The sequence below is a fragment of the Gymnogyps californianus genome, chromosome 15 (genome assembly GCF_018139145.2).
Source record: "Gymnogyps californianus isolate 813 chromosome 15, ASM1813914v2, whole genome shotgun sequence".
NCBI classification, from domain to species: Eukaryota; Metazoa; Chordata; class Aves; order Accipitriformes; family Cathartidae; genus Gymnogyps; species Gymnogyps californianus.
The window spans coordinates 12719804-12739270 of NC_059485.1; the positions used below are offsets into that span (position 1 = coordinate 12719804).

The window sequence follows — 19467 nt, forward strand, 5'->3', positions numbered from 1 at the left end:
TTTAATTTCACTGATTTAGTCACGATGAGAAGCCATGAGTACGCAGAATCTACGTTACGCATTCATTGCATAAGACTACACTGAATCAGAAAGTAAACAATAGTTATTCCATGTATGTCATGCAAAATATTTTGTGCAGAAGCATGCTGTGAGCCAAGACACAACTGAAATTTATTCTTTAGGTTACTGGTGAATGTGTTATGTTTAGTCATATCCTGCTAAAATAAGTGCCTGCAAAGGTGTCTCCAGTGAGTCCAGCAGCGCTGCAAACACATGCTGAACTTTTAGTAGAAGTAAACAATTAGTAAATTTTTCTTTTATGGGTGAGAACGATTATATGGTAACTCTGTACAAAACAGATACTATATTAAAAACTTACTTGACATAACTAGCTTGTATTTATGAACACCCTTATTTTTTATATTGCCTTATGGCAATGTGTCTGGTTGACACGATTCACTTGTGACAATTTCAAAGTAAATTTAATACTAAATTTCAGACATTCACAGATTATAAATGCCAAAGGCATACACTTGACCATTACTTCACCTCAACATAAACAGAAATACAAGAGTATCTTTGGAAGTTAGAACACTTTACAACATCAGTCTTGTAAGAATATAGTTTGTATTTAAGAAGAGAAGCTGGAATATGGGGCAAAAGAAACAAAATAAAAAAAACCACTTGGTGTTTCAAAAGCATGTTACTTTAACAAAGTTTGTTTTCTTTTTCTTAAGTAGTCATGTTCTATTATAGCTGACAAACACATTTTTGTTTGTTTTTTAAAACATCTTGTGTTTTCCAGCGATTGTTAAGACTTTCTTAAAGCTTATACTTTCATTTAACAACAAAATGAGTTTATCATTGCCGGGACAAAAGCAAGCAAGCATGCTCTGGCTTTCAGCAGACTTCAGATCAAGAAAGTCAGAGCACTTAACTCTTGCATCAACTCTGTCAGATTATCAGAAAAAAGGTCACTGTCAGATTATCAGGAAAAAAAGTTGTTCAGTGACACTATAAAAGGTTCAGGCTTGACAAGAAGTTTGCTTTTGCACAAAACCCATAGTGTGGAATACCAAGACTTGCAGTGAAAATACTTCAGTTCTGAAAAACTTCAGAAATTATTTTCACACACACTGTTGATCCCCATATGTTGAAGACCTCCGCTTTGGGATGACCTGCTAACTCACTTGTGATTAGACTGTTTGAACAAGTCAGGATATCTCCCATGAGATTAAAATCAGTAAGTTGCCCTTTACTGTATCTTTCAATTAGCAGTTGTTTTCCCCCTTTGCTCTGATTTTTCAGATGAATTTTTAACTTATAGTTTTCATAGTTTTGTTGTTATAGAAGTCAAAGATTTGATCTTGAACTGCATCAGCATTACAAAAATGCAGAAGAACCAAAACCTTAAAGGTCTAGCATCTACTAGCATAGTAGCATTCTACCATTAGAATGCTATGGAATTATCTGCTAGAATTTACAAGAACATCTGAAAGAAAAGTTAATGAACTGCCTTTCCCACACAAGTCCAGTGAAGACAACTACCACTGCATTGTTCAGACTTCCTTGATCTCTTACTTTCTTTTGAAGATTACACCCTTCTTGTGGTTCTCAGCAACCTTCCTCACGACATGCCTATAGCAATTCCTCGATTTTATTAGTAAGGCCTTCCTTTGGCAGACGTTCCTCCTAGTACTTGGAAGCTTTTAGTCATCTCTTCAGGTTTTGATAGCAAGCAGCTTTTCAGAAGTTGAAGCACTTCTTACAGCAAAAGAAGTATCTTCAATTTGGGCTGTATGTCAGGTGATGTACACAACTCGGCTGCTTCTGCAGCCCTCCTCACTCTCCCATGCGACAGTATTAATGCAAAAGTTTACTTTTTATTGGCAGTCCTCTGAATTACCGAAAGTAGCCATGACGTGCACTATGAAACACCTAACAATATACTACTTGTTGCCTTCACTGCATAGTGAACACTGAAAAGGAAAGTATCTGACAATCAGGTATGAGAGAAAGCAAATGCACCACACAATTCTTTCTTCTTTTATATGGGGAATCTCCCATGGCACTGGATGGATGGATTCACTTACTATAGAGAATCTCCTATATGGGGAATTTGCTGGTGCCATGCAGCAGGCAGCCAGTCAAAACTCAGTTTAAATGGGCTTGTTACAAGAAGCACACGAAAGCTTTAAAACACAAACAGGACAAGTCAGGAAAATGCCGTTAGCAGCAACACATACTGACAGGTTGTGTTACAAGGAAAAAAAACAGAATGGATGAAGAAAGGAAGACACAGAAAAAAGCTAACAAACATCAGTCCTGTTAATAATCTGACTTAATCTGCTGTCCCACCTCTTACGCTCTACCTCCCATGCTTATACTCAAGAACGAGACTCAAAACCACTTGCAGAAACACAATGCTATCTGAATTGCTGTAGTACTTGCATCATAGTTTTATATGGGTGAATGCCACTTTTACCAAGCTTTTCTCTTAAGTTACAATTCATTATGTCCAAAGTGAACACCACTTGAAAGAATTAAATAATCACCATGGCAGGAGACATCTGTTTTAGTTAAAAACAAAATAGTTTGGTAAGCAGCTAATTATTCCATAAATGTAAATAAATCCATGTATTTTATTTCAGAAACCAAACTGATCGATCTTCTACAATCATGTAGATAAGTTAAACTGAGGTTACACACAGTGACGCCTGATAGTCTGCAAAAAGTTAACCACAAACTAAACTACCTCAAACATGAAAGACTTCTATACCACTCAGGGCCACTGATACATATAGTTTTTAATATAGCAAACGTGCATTAGGTTTCTCATACATACTTCATATTTTGAAATAGCAGTTAGGATGGGAAACAAAGGATAATCAATGGACTTGTGACCACAAAAGTGAGGCAAAGCCATCTGTTAAAGTGAATGAAACTTGGTTTTGGAACAGTTGTTAAAGCCACTGGTATAGAAGTGCTTACATGAATATATTTTGTTTCCCTTACAGTGCTGGAAAAAGTTGTACCCATCCAAGGCATTCTATATCCACAAAAGGTTTGCACTTCAAGGGAGGAGAAACCTTCCATCCTCACCAAAATAGTAGAAATAGTAGAAAAAGTAAACAAGGTCTACTGTGACCATCATAGAAAAAGCTGGCCTGATTCAGCAAGATTGCGTGCCTAAAGGTTCTGCAGAACAGCGCTCGTGGATTCATGTCCTTACACTGAAGCATTTGCTTGCAAATTATCTTATCATATTTTCTCTCCCAATACAACTGCAGAGGAAGGATTTTAAGTGTGCTACAGGGAGGTAATTTAGATAGGAGGGAAACGTAAGTCTAAATCATTCAAAATACTGTAACTGGGAAACTACTGACCAAGAACAAATATTCTAATCAGGAAACTCCTTCAGGAAATATCTGCAAAGAAAAGGTGAGCAGAATTAATCATGGCTACAGGAAGTAAAATCACACTTAAAAGGTTCTAGAGGTGCCTTTGTTACTACTTTACGACTCTCAAGTTGTGATAGAAGTTAGTCACAAACACAAATATTTCCTTTCCAGTAGTCATGATTCTGCTTCAACATAACTATTTAAGACGCAGTAAGGTATTACTGTAAAGACGTACCTTCCCAGTTCCTTGGAGAAGATCTTATTTCCATAATCACAATGTTTCATAAGGCTGTGTTGCTTTCATAAAATATGTATCAACAGTTATCCTTTTGCCATGTTTTACATAACAGCAGCAAAATTTCATGCCAAAACCTGAAATAGCTTCTTAGCTTTTCTTTAAAGGAACTTTTTCTCATGCAATTAATGCAAATCTTTCTCCTAAATTGGAGAAAACCTTCCTACTGTCTTATAAATGATTTCATGAGAAAGTCGGTCTGAACTATAAGATCTCCTAAGAATAAAATTTGAAGGTGAGGAGGTAGTGGTGGCAGAGAACAGGACAAGCAAGACAGGAAAAAAAAAAAAAAGCCTGAGAAGTAGAAATAGAACCTTAGCCAAGAAAGCAGAAACTGTTTTCTCATTGTAAACCATATCTTCATTACTGCAATGTTTTCTTTTTAATTCTGATTTCTTTCTATTCTGTTCTTCTAAGTACAGTTATCTCAAAAAATTCTCATGTCTTTCCATGTGTTGGTCCCTAGTCAAATCAAGGCAATGCTGAACTTAAGCTTTTTTGCAAGTATGAACAAAAAAAACCCTTATATGCCTGAAAACTATTTCTTTCACTAGTTATTTTGCACCTTTGCAAAGTGCTATGCCTCAGAAAACCTGATGCACTTCTTAAACATTTCAACTTGTAGAGATTTTTACGAAACTCTGTTACAACCTCATAAAACTGAAGAACAACTGTTTTAATGCAAAAAATGTTTTTGCTGCCAAGAAAACACACATACAAAACAAATCGGTCACTTGGAGCTCTGCTGCCATTAGCTGCTGCAACTTCAACCAGCACCAAAAAAATGGATTAACTGACATTTTTAGTCTCTATATTTGCCACACAATGCCAATATATGATGACTCTAGCTTTATTCACAATTCTTCTCATCAATTTTGTATACTTAACAGACCAGTTTCAAGTCCAGCGATCAGGGGACTTAATTCTTTGCCATGGCTGATACTCTTTATGCCTTGCCAGCACATCCTCATTATGAGTGATACTTTGTTGAGACAGCATTTATTTTGACTGTCCTTTAATGCACAAAGGAACTCTAATATTAAAGTATGCCACAACATCTTCCATCAACCAGAGAAGTCCTTTCTACAAGTTGAAAGAAATTAGAATAGTTACTGTAACTGGCATGGAGAGAGCTAAAGCATATGTCAGCACTAAAACACAAGACTTGAGAATGCTCAGTCTCAGAATGTGCTACTTTGAAGTGGTGTTTTTTTACTGAAAATACTGCTTGTAAATAGTAAACTCCCCAAATGGTAACAGTCAAAGATTGTTTTAAACCTGTTTCTTATTTAAAAAAAAAAAAATCTAACTAGCAGTCCTGCATATTTAACTCAGTTTCAATGGTATCTTTCATTTCTTGCACACAAGCAGTAATTCATATTACGTAAATCAAGTTAGTTGTATCTTGTATAATCTTAGTGCTGTCAAACTACCTTAATTGGGCACTTCTGCTTGAATACCTCTGCACAGAAATGATTTAGTTCTCCATTATTCTGATGATGACAGGAAGATTAGTATCTAGTTCATACCCCATAATTCTGATCACCAGGCAATATAAATAGGTATAAAAAAGGCAGCAGAGCTGGGTCTTTAAAAGCAGCAGCCATAACTAAATATCAAACTTGGAACGGTTCAAAGAATATTAATTAGAAAAAACAAACTGAGGTGATAAACTGAGTTAGCAGTTGTCCTTCATTATTCTTGCACAGAAGAAACAAATAAAAAAATACTTTAAATATACTTATGGGCTATAAAAGCAACCGTATCCTAGAATTATGGAGCATGGGACACTTCAACCACCTCACACTGGAAGTAACTTAGTACTACTTAAGTAAACTATCCCAATCTGACGTTCCTATGGTAGCTGTGGTTGATGATGAACATGAAAGGGTTGATCAGAGTCCCACAATACAGTTCCAAAGTAACATGTATATGACATTCAAATGTGCTGAGCAATGTAACCTCATAAAATTAGTAACAAGTGCAGATGCTCATCAGCTGTGAATGTCAAGCCCCTCATTAGTACTTTGATCAAAAGGATCTGTTTTCTTACTGTGGATGAAGGTGGCAATTAAATTATAAGAGGTTATGCACATTTCAAGAATGCATTCATATTATTCATTTAAAAACAAAAAAATCTATTATTTTATGCCCACCTGTGGTGACCTGCCAAAGAAGGCCACATCATTTTTTACAGTATATTTTACAGTGAATAATATTTGACAAAACTAAAATAAATTTTGTTCACATAAATCTGAACAATCTCAAACACTGCTTAAACAATTATCAGGCTTTGTTTAAAGTTTTCCTATTCCCAAGAAGTGATGCAAACTTTATATAGAATTCTCGCCTACACTTTCTTTTTCATTTAAAGGGTTACAAAGCTATGAAACACCATTTTTTTTCCTTTGGATTTTAAAATTAAGATGGCTATACTTCACTTGCAACGGCTAATATTAACAAGAAGGTTTTTTTCCAACATTTCCCCCCAAAATCTTATCATCATCATCATATACTAAGGTATTAACAATGGAGAAAATAGTAAGAAAGATCTATTGATTCATTTTGCTTTCCAAAATAAATTTTCTCAGTAGGAAAGTGACCACACTTGTTAAAATATTTAGATGTACATTTTGCAGGAAATCGTTAATATTTCCCCTAAGACACACTGAGCATATAAATCTCAGTATACAGCTGGTATTTGAAACTAATATTTGAGTTTGCTTGGAGAGGAAGTGATTATTTATTTACTTTCAATATAAGACCTATGTTCACAGGACACCTACCAAATCTGCTCATTTCTTTGAAAACGATGTAATTCTTTACTTACATAAAGAGTGCTTCAAAAGCATCATATGAATACATAGCTAATATATAAGATGATGAACAGTCCAGACAACCAAACTATCCCTAAAATGCTCTAACATTCTGGCAAAGGCCATTAACCTTGTCATGGTTTAACCCCAGCTGGCGACTAAGCACCACACAGCTGCTCACTCACTCCTCCCCAATGGGATGGGGGAGAGAATCAGAAGAGTAAAAGTGAGAGAACGCATGGGTTGAGATAAAGGCAGTTTAATAGGTAAAGCAAAAGCTGCACACACAAGCAAAGCAAAACAAGGAATTCATTCACTACCTCCCATCAGCAGGCAGGTGTTCAGCCATCTCCAGGAAAGCAGGGCTCCATCACACCTAACGGTTACTTGGGAAGACAAATGCCATCACTCTGAATGTCCCCCCTTTCCTCCTTCTTCCCCCAGCTTTCTATGCTGAGCATGACGTCCTATGGTCTGGAATATCCCTTTGGGCAGTTGGGGTCAGCTGTCCTGGCTGTGTCCCCTCCCAACTTCTTGTGCACCCCCAGCCTCCTCGCTGGTGGGGTGCTGTGAGGAGCAGAAAAGGCCCTGACTGTGTGTAAGCACTGCTCAGCAATAACGAAAACATCCCTGTATTATCAACACTCTTTTCAGCACAAGCCCAAAACATAGCCCCATGCTAGCTACTATGAAGAAAATTAACTCTATCCCAGCCAAAACCAGCACAAACCCTAAAATAGACCCTGAAGTATATTCATGGTCATGACTTCATGATGATAAAATTGATCAAGTGAAAGATTTTGCTTCTGCTGTTCTCTGATAAGAATTGCCCAGTTTATCATGCCAGTCATCCGCCATGATTACATCATCTCACTGCATTTGCATAACCCGTACTTTTTATAAAGAGTATTAACAGGGATGTTCTGAAGCATGGTCTGTTATATTCCTGTCACCTTTCACCTGTCTTGCACAAAATCTGTTTTTAAGCTATAACAACCCTCACCCTCTTCCTCCCAGATATCAAGAAGCACTTTCAAAACAGATTTTAACCATAAAGCAAAGTGAAGCAGTTTGACTACAATAAGGTAACTGCATGCTCTCTAGTGAAATATGTAGAGCTTTATGTATGCACTACGATAGAAACTGAACTAGACCAGACTGAAATAAGTGTTCCTGAAAATTCTAATTTCATTGAGAAGAGGGATTAGGGAACTGATTCAATAGTTGTACTAAAATTCTCCACAGGGTGAAATTTGCAGGAGGGCTGAAAACATTTATAACATTGTCAATTTCTTAAAAACCATGCTGGATGTACAACACTTGACAGCTAACATGGTCCTACTAAAAAAAGTGATTAATCTTCTAAAAGTATTGCCAAAAACATAGCTCTCCTTTAAATCAAGAAAAAACACCATCACCAAGAGAAAGCATAACTTGTTTCTTACAAGTACAATCAAACTAACAGACTATATGAGCTTTGCAGAACTCAAACACCACAAAGTTGTAGCATTAAGAAATGAATACACGAAGCTAGTAATTTAACTGCAACTTATTCAATAATTTTTTTAAAAGGCTGTGCTGGTTTTGGCTGGGATAGAGTTAATTTTCTTCATAGTAGCTAGCATGGGGCTATGTTTTGGATTTGTGCTGGAAACAGTGTTGATAATACAGGGATGTTTTCATTACTGCTGAGCAGTGCTTACAGAGAGTCAGGGCCTTTTCTGCTCCTCACAGCACCCCACCAGCGAGGAGGCTGGGGGTGCACAAGAAGTTGGGAGGGGACACAGCCAGGACAGCTGACCCCAACTGCCCAAAGGGATATTCCAGACCATAGGACGTCATGCCCAGCATATAGAGCTGGGGGAAGAAGGAGGAAAGGGGGGACATTCAGAGTGATGGCATTTGTCTTCCCAAGTAACCGTTAGGTGTGATGGAGCCCTGCTTTCCTGGAGATGACTGAACACCTGCCTGCCGATGGGAAGTGGTGAATGAATTCCTTGTTTTGCTTTGCTTGTGTGTGCAGCTTTTGCTTTACCTATTAAACTGCCTTTATCTCAACCCATGCGTTCTCTCACTTTTACTCTTCTGATTCTCTCCCCCATCCCATTGGGGAGGAGTGAGCGAGCAGCTGTGTGGTGCTTAGTTGCCAGCTGGGGTTAAACCACAACAAAGACAAAATCTTTCTCAAAGTAAAAATCACTCCAAGCCTGATTAAGGGATAAACACAAACAGATTCCTATGAAAATCACTCAGAACTAGGAAACCTCATTCATTCATTAGTGAAGGTAAGGGGAGAAGGAAGAGGTATTTGATATTTATTTTGTAATCAGATGTAAAACAATATATTGATCCATTTTTATTATATTACTGGCTATCATAAAATGCATTTCAAAAATGCAGCATTTTAAATACTTCGTGTTCTCTGCCTGGTTTCTCATACTTGGTATCAAATAAAAGCTTCAAAATACTTTTTCCTCTGGACTCGCATGTGCATACAGTGGAAGTCTCCATTTCCTGGAATTCAAAGTTAGTATGTGGTTGTTTGAACAAACTACAATGTTGCACCACCCCCAATACCTGCCCCTGCCCCCCCCCCCCCCCCCCAAAAACCCCCTAGTAGATTAAGTCACTTGTCATGAACACAAGCGCACTCATCTTAGAGAAGGTTGATTCTGAAACAGTAACACTGGCATCTTTTCAACCACACCTTTTCCATGGAAGTCATGTCAAATAAGGAAATACATTCCCATCATACAACATACACTTGTCTTTTGAAAAACTTGACTGGCAATATAAATGCTTTTATGATTTCTGTTCCCCAGACTCAGGACTCAGACAAGCTGAGCTCCAATTTAGTCCTAAAGCAGCAGAACATCTGCTTTCTCAGTAGGGCATTTGAATTTTGAATCACATTTAAAGAGAAATGCTGAGTTTTGTGAAATAATTGGCAGCTAGTGGTAACAACATTGCATCTTTTTGTATAATACAGCATAATTAAGTACTTTCTAGCAGTATAAGATTCAACTTTAAAATGACTCAATCCAAAAGGAGAAAAGTTCACTGTCTGGAAAAAAAACTCTGCAGAGAAGTCAATTTGTGAAATACATAATAAGGACACAAAAGACCAAAGAGCTCATTGATTTAGAATGGTTCCTTTAATCCCAATTTCAAGCTAATGTTTTAGGAGTAGCTGTGGCCCTTTTCTGTCTTGCTAGCTCTAAGGTAAACGAAGCAGTGCACAGTATCCCAGCTTTTTTTACAAACTGGCAAGAAAATGATCATAACCAAATTAAAGGAGGAACTATGCACAACTGACAGATGTGTTGCATAAATACTGAGTATGCGAAACATGATTTAAACTAACTCAATTTGTAAAGGAAGGCAAAGTATTACGACACTTCCAGTGTATTTGGAGAAACTGCCATGTATGTATTGCTCACAATGTACCTGGAATACACACCCAGGTATTACTTGTTTCTCTAGGAGTAAATTTTTCCATAAGCCTCATCCTGGAGTCGTGTGTTCAGAAACATATCACAGTAAGCTTTTCATTGCTTATATAAGTTACAGTTCAGCTTTTGCAGATACAAATCACAGAGCAAAAACTGCTTGATAACAAATGCTAATCTTACCTGGAACTTTGTCAACAGATGCAAAAACAGAGCGTTGCACTGTAGGATCACTGCTACCACGTCGTGCCTGATCATAAAATCTAAATGGAAGGTGTTGGGCTGTAGCTGCAGAGCTGTGTCCAAAACCCATAACTTCAGTTGAAGGCTGAACAGGAAGATCCAGGAGAGCTATGTTTAATCACAATTGATAATTTTAGTTACTCAAAAATACATAAAAGGAAGAGTCGGTGAAAATAAAATTAATAGTTTGCTCAAAATCTTAAGACTAAACCAGATTGTTTAACATAACATGCCTGCATTTACCTCTTAATTATGGTTACAATTGCATTGGAAAAGAAGCAAGACAACACTTCTGGCAACTTTTTCTACCATTGCTGTCCACACCACATTCATACTATGGAAGCCTCAGAATACAGTGGAGGAGAAAAAAAAAAAAAAGGATTACAGTAAGCTGCTTGCATTAAACAAGCCATACGAGTTAATAAAAAACCCGCCACAACCTTCTGTTTTTCCCTGTAGAAATACAGTCATTCATTAGTTACAGCTGAACACTGCAGTAGGCCATTTAAAGAGACAATCTGCTTTAAACCGGAAAAAAAAAACCTTTGCATTATCATTCATCCTAAAATTTTAATATTGAAATAGACCTGTATTAACCTCAAACTCGCTTTAATTTTTTTAACATGAAGCAAGCCATAAAAGTATGACATCTATTTTGTAAACTCAAAGCATAAAACTCTTTTTAGTTAGCTTCCTACAGAACCATAAACCACTAAAATAATCTTAAACCATGTATGATCAGAATAATTCTCTGGCCAACTCAATTTTAATACCAGCTGTGACTTTGTTTTTCTCAACTCTAATTAGTTCATTATTGCTCTTGGACAATCCAAGTAACTGAGATAGCTGGTGTCCTTTTTCATTTGCCCACCTATTTTCCTTCCTGTATTTCAGAGTTTCCTCTTCTATAGTCACCAACTCATTCAGTTTACTGGTAAGCTTCAATTTATTCTTCACTCACTTAATATTCAAGTAGTATTTTAATCACTCTTTGCTATTTACTCAAATTAACTCTTTCCTTCATCTCTTCACGTGTATTTCCTCCAAACACAGAAACCTAGCTGCTGATACTTCACTTAACATTTTGGATTGCTCATCATCACCACATCCAAGCATTAAGCATTACCAACACCACCATCAGGACACCATCCAACTCAGAACTCAGGCAAGCTGAGCTCCAATTTAGTCCCAAAGCAGCAGAACATCTGCTTTCTCAGTAGGGCATTTGAATTTTGAATCACTGAATCACATTTAAAGAGAAATGCTAAGTTTTGTGAAATGATTGGCAGCTAGTGGTAACAAGACAGGATTCCTTCTTTTTCATCCTTTCTTTGATGTGTCTATCATTAAATATGAAAACACATATTTTACTCCAATAAAATCTATTGCTTGGAAACTAGACACTGGTTTAGAGTCTTCTGTGGCACACGACTTGGATTTTTCTAACACATCTTTATGTTACAGAGTGACTTGCTATGACATACAAGTCTTCTTTCTCAGAATCATTTCAAAATAACCGTTCACCTGCTATTCTCTGCATTTTCATACGCCGAGCTTGGATACGGCCTTTTGCAAGACGTTGTTTTGCAATAATGCAGCGAATGTGATCAGAAAAAATAAATGTAGCTTGAAGGATAGGGAAGGGCTTAGAATGAGGACTTGAGGCAGGCTTATGAATTATGATGTTCAGAGCTCTACTGTCATCCTCTACTCCCGTCACCTGCATATCCTAAAAAGAAACAGAAGGCAAGTAGCTAATGAAAAAGTAAGCATTTTTAAACTATAGATTAAATATCAATATTAACAGAAAACCCTATGAATGCTTCACTGAAGCTCCTAAAAAAAACAGTTTCCGTGTTAAAAAAAAAAAAAAAAAAGACTATGCAAGCTGTACAACCTTGGATTTAGCTCTTCAGAAACTGGTACTTGTAGAGATTAAGTCAGTTTAAAATTCAATTAAGTTATTTGAGCATGGCAAATTTTCAGGAAATACAAACAGTGTTGGCTAACGCAAGAAAGAGACATAAATGAGACAAACTTAAAGCTTTTGAAATCAATTAGATAAGCACAGATCATTTTGAAGTTACAACCTGTCACCTTCCCTACCTGCGCAGGAAGATCAGAACTCCAGGAGAGTTCATTACTGTGCCACTTAAGGAAAGTGCTTTGGACTCAATCCTAATTGTATACGATTTCAGTGTTCAAATGAACACAGTCCAATATATATTGGGGAAGTTACCTCATTTTCACGTGTACCTCTAGTTAGCTATGTAAACTTCTTCAGAAAAGCAGAAATAGTTTAAAAGGCAGGAACTAGAAAAAAGACTAGTAACAGAAGAAACAAGTAAGCATGGTACAGAGCTTAAATATATAAGCTAATATTGGTATTACTATTTATCCAACATAAATGTAGATTTTCAGCTGAGAAAAAGTAACAACCCAGATTAAACTTCTCTTACCTGCAAAAGGCCTGCAAACTTAACTACTCCCCATCCAAGTCTGGCAACATCTGGCTCAACCAAACTCATCTGGTAAATATCCACAGCCAGGAATCTTTGAACTTGACCCCCATCCTTTGTTATGACGGTACAAGCAATGAGATCACTGTTATCTGAAGGAAGGAAGGAAGGAAGGAAGTTACATAGCTACTGAAGTTAAGGATTCTGGGTTTTAGTTGTGTAACATAAAATGTTAATATATAAAAGTGTAATCATCTTTACAACACATGTTTAAAGTTATTCACGGTTTTTGGGTTTTTTTAATATATGTTTTGCATTTCCCTATCATATTTATAGTTACATAGAAAGGGCAGGAAATATTTTAAAAACAGTGGTTCACATATCTTACAAGTTACATATAAGATGTGTATTATATCCACCTTGCTTTCTCTTACCACCTTCATTACCTTTTAGTATAAAAGGTCACTTCATTTCAAGGGTGAAATTGCAATAGTGTTGATTTCTCTCACTAAGTGGAAGTCTCAAAAGTCTTGTCAAAAGACCACAGATACAGTCCTACACCACGGCAGGCAATTACATCTACCTCATTATAAACTTAGGCTCTATTCTGACACAAGTTACATTTCTGCAGGTCTGAAACCTGACTATTCTGACTGTTGGAAGCCTTTCAACTTCAAGACTGTATGGACTCTCCAGGTAAACTGTATCAGGTTTTTGCCAATATTTGTTAAATGAGGTGACATTTTTTTCCTTTACCCACCCGTTTTATTCATTTATATTGAATAAACATATCCTCTCTTAACCATTACTCTAGGACCTCTCAAACGAGCCCCAAAATACAGATCTCAAGTAGTAAATACACCGTTCCCTGATCCTCCTGCATCTCCTCACTGCACCTGTTCCAGTTCAAACCCATCATTCCTGAAAAGTGACTAAATGACCTTCTTTACACCGACTGAAGTCTACTGAGTACCCCATAAACTGGCACTGACACCTCCTAGCAGACATTTACTAATCTTACTAGAGTTGCTTCTTCCTTTGCTTCAAATTGATACTTTCATTCACATACGTAATACACACAGGTCTTTTTCCTCTCTCTCATCTAGCACAATTTATAGCAAGTAAAAGATTCTATGACCACGCACGCTGTCCTACTGAGTTCATCACCTTTGCAATTCTAGATGGTACTCCACACAATTTGATGGATTTAGCCAGCTAAGTTGCAGCATTTTAACTATTTCCTGCAATAGCTTTGACTGGGTTTTGGTTTTGGCTTTTTTTTAGGATAGAAACCATCTGACTTGAAAACAATGAGTTCTATATTTTGTTTCTACCTTAGCCATAGTTTTTCAACACACTCATTCACTTTAGGGCTCTCATTCCTTAGTATTGCTAAGGCATTGACAGACTCAGCAGTTTGGAGTTATTCGTTCAAATAGCCTTTCCTAAAATGAGGGTTCAATGCTATAGGCATCAATTGCTGTTAAGATGTACGAGGCTTTTTTACCCTCCTATTCCACATACACACAGTATTTTTGAGGATGCTGTATTTTTAGACATGTGTCTATATACTGAAATCAGTTTGACAAATGGTATAGTTTACAGTAAGGTAAGTATCTTTCAAAAAGGCTGCCTTCTTATTCAGATTTTTTGTATCTATCTGAAGGGAGCTATTCTGACACACAGAATTCAATGTATCTCTCATACTCATAGCAGTATCTCCATACTGAACACTGATGTTAGGCGCTCTTGCATCTGAAACCCAGCTGTAGCATTTTTCATGTTATTTACACAATGCATTAAAAATACTCCTGCTAAAGTTCAACTCTATGTTCAGTATCTGAATTAAAACAATGGAAAAAATATCTGACTACTGTTTTTCTCCTCTTTAGTTTCCCACAGAAAAAAAAAAACCTAAAAAACCAGAAGAATTAGCTAAATGGATAGGAATGAGGCTGCACATTATACAAAACAGTAATACTTAAATTTACTTATCCAAACACCTAAACAAGCAGTTAACACCATATCTCATACTGGAAACATCTGTGGGATAGATATAAGCTACAAGTGGAAGCATACAGCTCTTCGCAGTAGCAGGTCATACAACTAGGGACAACAGCCATAAATTATGCTTTGGGAGGTGAAGGAAATTCTTTTGTGCGTAATACAGCACAGCAGGTTACCCAGAAAGGTTGTGGAATTTCTATCACCAAAGGTCTTCAAGTTTCAAAAAACCAAAACAAACACTCCTCCCAAGCCCAACCTCCTCTTCCCCCCAAAAAACCCCACACACCACAACCGAGAGGTACCTTCCAACTAACATTTCTATGATTCTACCAATTACCCTTTACCAGCAGGATCCATTTAAAATTGATTGGGTGGCAGGAGAGAAAGTGAGGAAATATGGAATCCAGTACAATTAAAAGAGGATAATTAATGCTAATCCAGTGTGAATTTAGTGTGAGCTTTTGAAATTTGAGAAAACAAGTTTAATCAATAAATACAACACTGCTACTTTTCTGCAATACATACAAGACATGATTCAGTTACCTGAGGATTGATTGCTATTACCTTCTCATACACCCTAGAAGGCTCAAGAAATCCATACAGGATTGGTAAATATTACTATAGGAGCCTATGGGAGATTTATTCCTTTTTAGAGAAGAAGCTGAGACACCAGGCAGAAAATCATAGGAGATCTAAAATGCCAATGTAGGCTATGTTCAGCCAACAGAATCCTACTCCAATATTATTGTACCAATGACATTCTAATAATCTGAACAATAAAAGATAACAATATATATTAAATGCATCAAAAGTGCTATCTAAATATTTGATCCCAAAGTGTATCTGTATTCGTATTTTATACATACACATCTTGAAGTGGTAACAGAGGTACAGATCTAATACATCCCTCCAGAAATTACTAATACCTAAATTATTCCACCTTTTCGTTTATAACTGGAAGGCTTGAAGCTATTATCATTGTTTCTAAGTCATGTGAAAACAAGAATAATACAAGTGTCGTTTATTCTGAACTGGCCTGTGAATTTATGCATAAAACACTCAAACATATTTGATTGTTTTGAAATGTGTGATGTTATATACATCAGGGAATGAAAAACAGAAGCCTTCTAGCAGGAAGGATTGTAGCCAGGATTTAAATTCTCTGACAGAGACTTGGAATTACAGTCAATAACAAAGTGAATGTATTTCTACAATAAAATGGCAGACATGATCTCTGAATGTACACAATGGGGTAATACCTCTGCTTTACACTGGTGTATTACTCTAACACTGTGCCAGCTGAAGTACACACAGTTTTAAAGAAGCACGCTGAAAGAAACTTGAAATACCACCACAACAAAAACTGACATGAAAATTAGAAATACCTTTTTTTCTTTTCTTCTCTTAAAGCAAAAAGCTTAATAATTCAACTAACTTAGTTTACAGAATACCTGGGAGGCAGGAAGATTTTAATCCATACATAAATAGTACAAACGGATAAGAAATTTAATACAGGGCCAAGTCTAATAGATGAAAGCTACAAATGGCAGCAGTTCCATGATGAAAATAATTGATTGATGAAACTACACAACTGGCAGTCTGTTCCTTCACAGGACCAAGTTTCTAATCAAGAACTAATATTTTTCTAGGAATACACTTTGGTTCAAACAGAACTAGCTTCAGGGAAGTCAACCATAATGCACAGGATATATGCAATGTTTTTTTCCAAGCCACAGAAACAGAATAAACCAAGAAAATCCCTATGAATATAGCTATTAACTGAGAAGGAATTAATTCTCAAAGAGTTGGTATGACTAAATAAGGATGGGCTTACTATATGGCCTATCCTCTATATTGCATAAACTCTTACAGCTGATACCTTTTTTGAAGCAGTTTCAATAACAAGGATAAAGTGTTACCAGTGTTAATGAGCTCTAAGGCTTTCAACAATTACAGATGTGTTTCAAAACAGGCCTCTGGAACATGTCTGGTTACTACTTAACTTGGGATCCTTTATTTATTGCCTCCTTCATTCTTTAATCCAATTAGTCCATCAACATATTTATTTCAGTCGATACAAATTCCTGGAACAGCCTTATTCTTCTCAAGACTTGAAGTAACTGGATTTGGACCCCTCTGAATACGTAATGTGAGGTTGCTGAATTTTGTGGATAATCTATGGCGAGATTCTCAACATATAGGCCACAACACCAAAGAGAGTTGTGAAGTTCTCAAATACTTGCTTTTGTGCAGTATTTATACAGTTTTTAGTGCAACAGCAAGCAGATTAAAATACTTGGAGTTACTGATGTATAAATTCAACTGCCTGACTACAAAAATGCAGTACTTAAAGAACTCAAAGGGCAGAAGTTGTTTTCCTGATCAGAAGGTTTTCATTTTAGATCTGACAAAAACTCAAAGTAAAGCATTACTGTAAAAGTTTATCAAAGAACAGAAAGGAAAATTACTCATTTATTAGGCAACTGTTACAGGAATCTTTGAGTTTATACAACTGAATGTACTCCATTTACATGACTGTTTCTAGTTCCCAGCTGCTGAAGGGTCATAAGCTACAGTCATCCTTTATGACAAAAACAGAAGAGAAAGTGTGGTTAAACACATTTCCAGTGAACTGATCTGAGAATACTTACAGCTACACTATAAAACAGTTACAGATACCCAACCACATTTAGATGAAAGAATTTCGAGCCCAGTAAACTTCAGTACTATTGAAATTTGATCTGGGGATTAAAGTGAACTACAGACTGAACGGCCCACTGATGTGACACTGCTGCAAAAAAATGTAGTGTCATTTCTGAGATTAACAGCAATGCTTAATTTTTCCTCATGCAAAATGAAGCTTGTAACCAGTTTGGACACTACACCTCCAAGACATGGATCCAAGATTTCTCCGGACTTTCTCCAAGAAAAATACAACTTTTAGGAAATACAGCCTAGGAAGGAGAGTTCAAAGACTTCAGCTGCTTGCAGTGAAGAAGATTTAAATTAGGTGAAAATATTGCATGAACACAGGCAACTATTTGCCTGGAAAGACTGTATTATATGAAGTCTTTACAAAGATAACAGCTACTTTAGGAGACGGTCTAAATGTACCTGACCTGCCTCAGGGCTTGATCTTTAATGATTTTATAATTTACAGTCATCACAATTCTAGAAATCATCTGCAGACACTAAAAGCTCTTACAGAAAACTTCTAGCACTTTGTGTGCATAGCTGGCAGTCCAAGATAAGCATTAGGCTGCAGATAGTTAATGCACCACCTCCCACTTTACATAAAGAACTTTTTCCAACAGCATATAGACCATTTGGTACAGTATTCTGCTTTACTACCCTATGACAGTCTTTAATTGCAAAGAACTTCAGAGTTAAAGTTTTGCACTTTGATGAAATGAGTTTACAGAGGAATATATGATCCTTGACAGAACTACAACATATTCCCCAAATACACTCAGAGTTTACAAAGCCATTTCAAATTTTATGTAAGTCCTGTGAAACAATTATCTGCACCATACTGTCTATCCAAAATATTTTTGACAACCTGTATTTTGACCATGTTGTTGAACAGTTTAAAATTAATTACTTCTGTTACTCTTCACAATAAACAGCCCTCTTTCAGAGAGGCTCAGAATTACTTTCTCACTATGTCTGCCATCTCTCTTTAGTCCAGTACAAAGTCAGGATCTCAGTTCACATATTAGTCCCTCCTCTTGGTCAGGACAGGATGCGACCACCCTTCTTGAGCAGGGGAGCACTGTTCCCATCAGGAAGAGCAGAAAAGAGCAAGAATAACTGCTAAGAGTGACTTGAAATCTCTGTTCTTGCAAGAAATACTAACCACTTCAAAAGAAGAATTCTTCTTTAATGGATTTCTCACCACCTGTTTCAGATAAAGAAATAGGTCTCAAAGACAGTTTTAATGCTAAAGACTTTTCATAAAAGAAAAAGACTGTGTCTAGATTTACTGAACAAAAAGGAAGATTCAGGAAAAAGGCAGAGAGGCTTACGATGACCTTGGAAAGAGGGGAAAAATACAGAACTGTGTATACATGAATTGAGAAGGCAAGATAAATTGAGGAGAAACCCAGGGCGCACATTTCAGAATGTAAACCAAAGGACAAGTCATGTGTTGTGGTTTAACCCCAGCCAGCAACTAAGCACCATGCAGCCGCTCACCCCTCACCTTTCCCAGTGGGATGGGGAGGAAGATTGGGGAAAAAAGTAAAACTCGTGGGTTGAGATAAGAACAGTTTAATAACTACAGTGAAATAAAATATAATACTAACAATAATAATAATAATAATAAATAATAATAACCATAATTGTAATGAAAAGGAATATAACAAAAAAAGAGAGAAATAACACCCAAGAAAAGACAAGTGATGCACAGTGCAGTTGCTCACCACCTGCTGACTGATGCCCAAGCACTGATCCGCCCCGCCCAGCCAACTCCCCCCCCCGTTTTTATATACTGGGCATGAGGTTCCATGGTATGGAATATCCCTTTGGCTAGTTAGGGTCAGCTGCCCTGGCTGTCCTCCCTCCCAGCTTCTTGCACACCTGCTTGCTGGCAGAGCATGGGAAACTGAAAAATCCTTGACTTATCCTAAGCACTACTTAGCGACAACTAAAACATCAGCGTGTTATCAACAGTATTCTCACACCAAATCCAAAACACACCGTACCAGCTACTAAAAAGAAAATTAACTCTATCCCAGCCAAAGCCAGAACATCATGTTAAAGATTGTTTGGGTTGTGGAAGGTTTTTTTTCTTTCTCC

The 19467-nt window shown here is 36.9% G+C and overlaps 1 protein-coding gene across 4 annotated transcripts in view; it reads right to left on the reverse strand.

Annotated features, from left to right (window-relative positions):
- The window catches only part of CLEC16A (C-type lectin domain containing 16A), a 93782-nt gene that overhangs the window by 16597 nt on the left and 57718 nt on the right, over nt 1–19467 (reverse strand). For all 4 annotated transcript variants that reach the window (XM_050905879.1, XM_050905881.1, XM_050905877.1 and 1 more), the window contains 3 exons: nt 12664–12815; nt 11729–11933; nt 10145–10312 (listed from right to left, as the gene is read on the reverse strand). In XM_050905879.1, coding sequence (XP_050761836.1) covers nt 10145–10312; nt 11729–11933; nt 12664–12815 — 525 coding nt within the window. The remainder of the gene's footprint in view (nt 1–10144; nt 10313–11728; nt 11934–12663; nt 12816–19467) is intronic.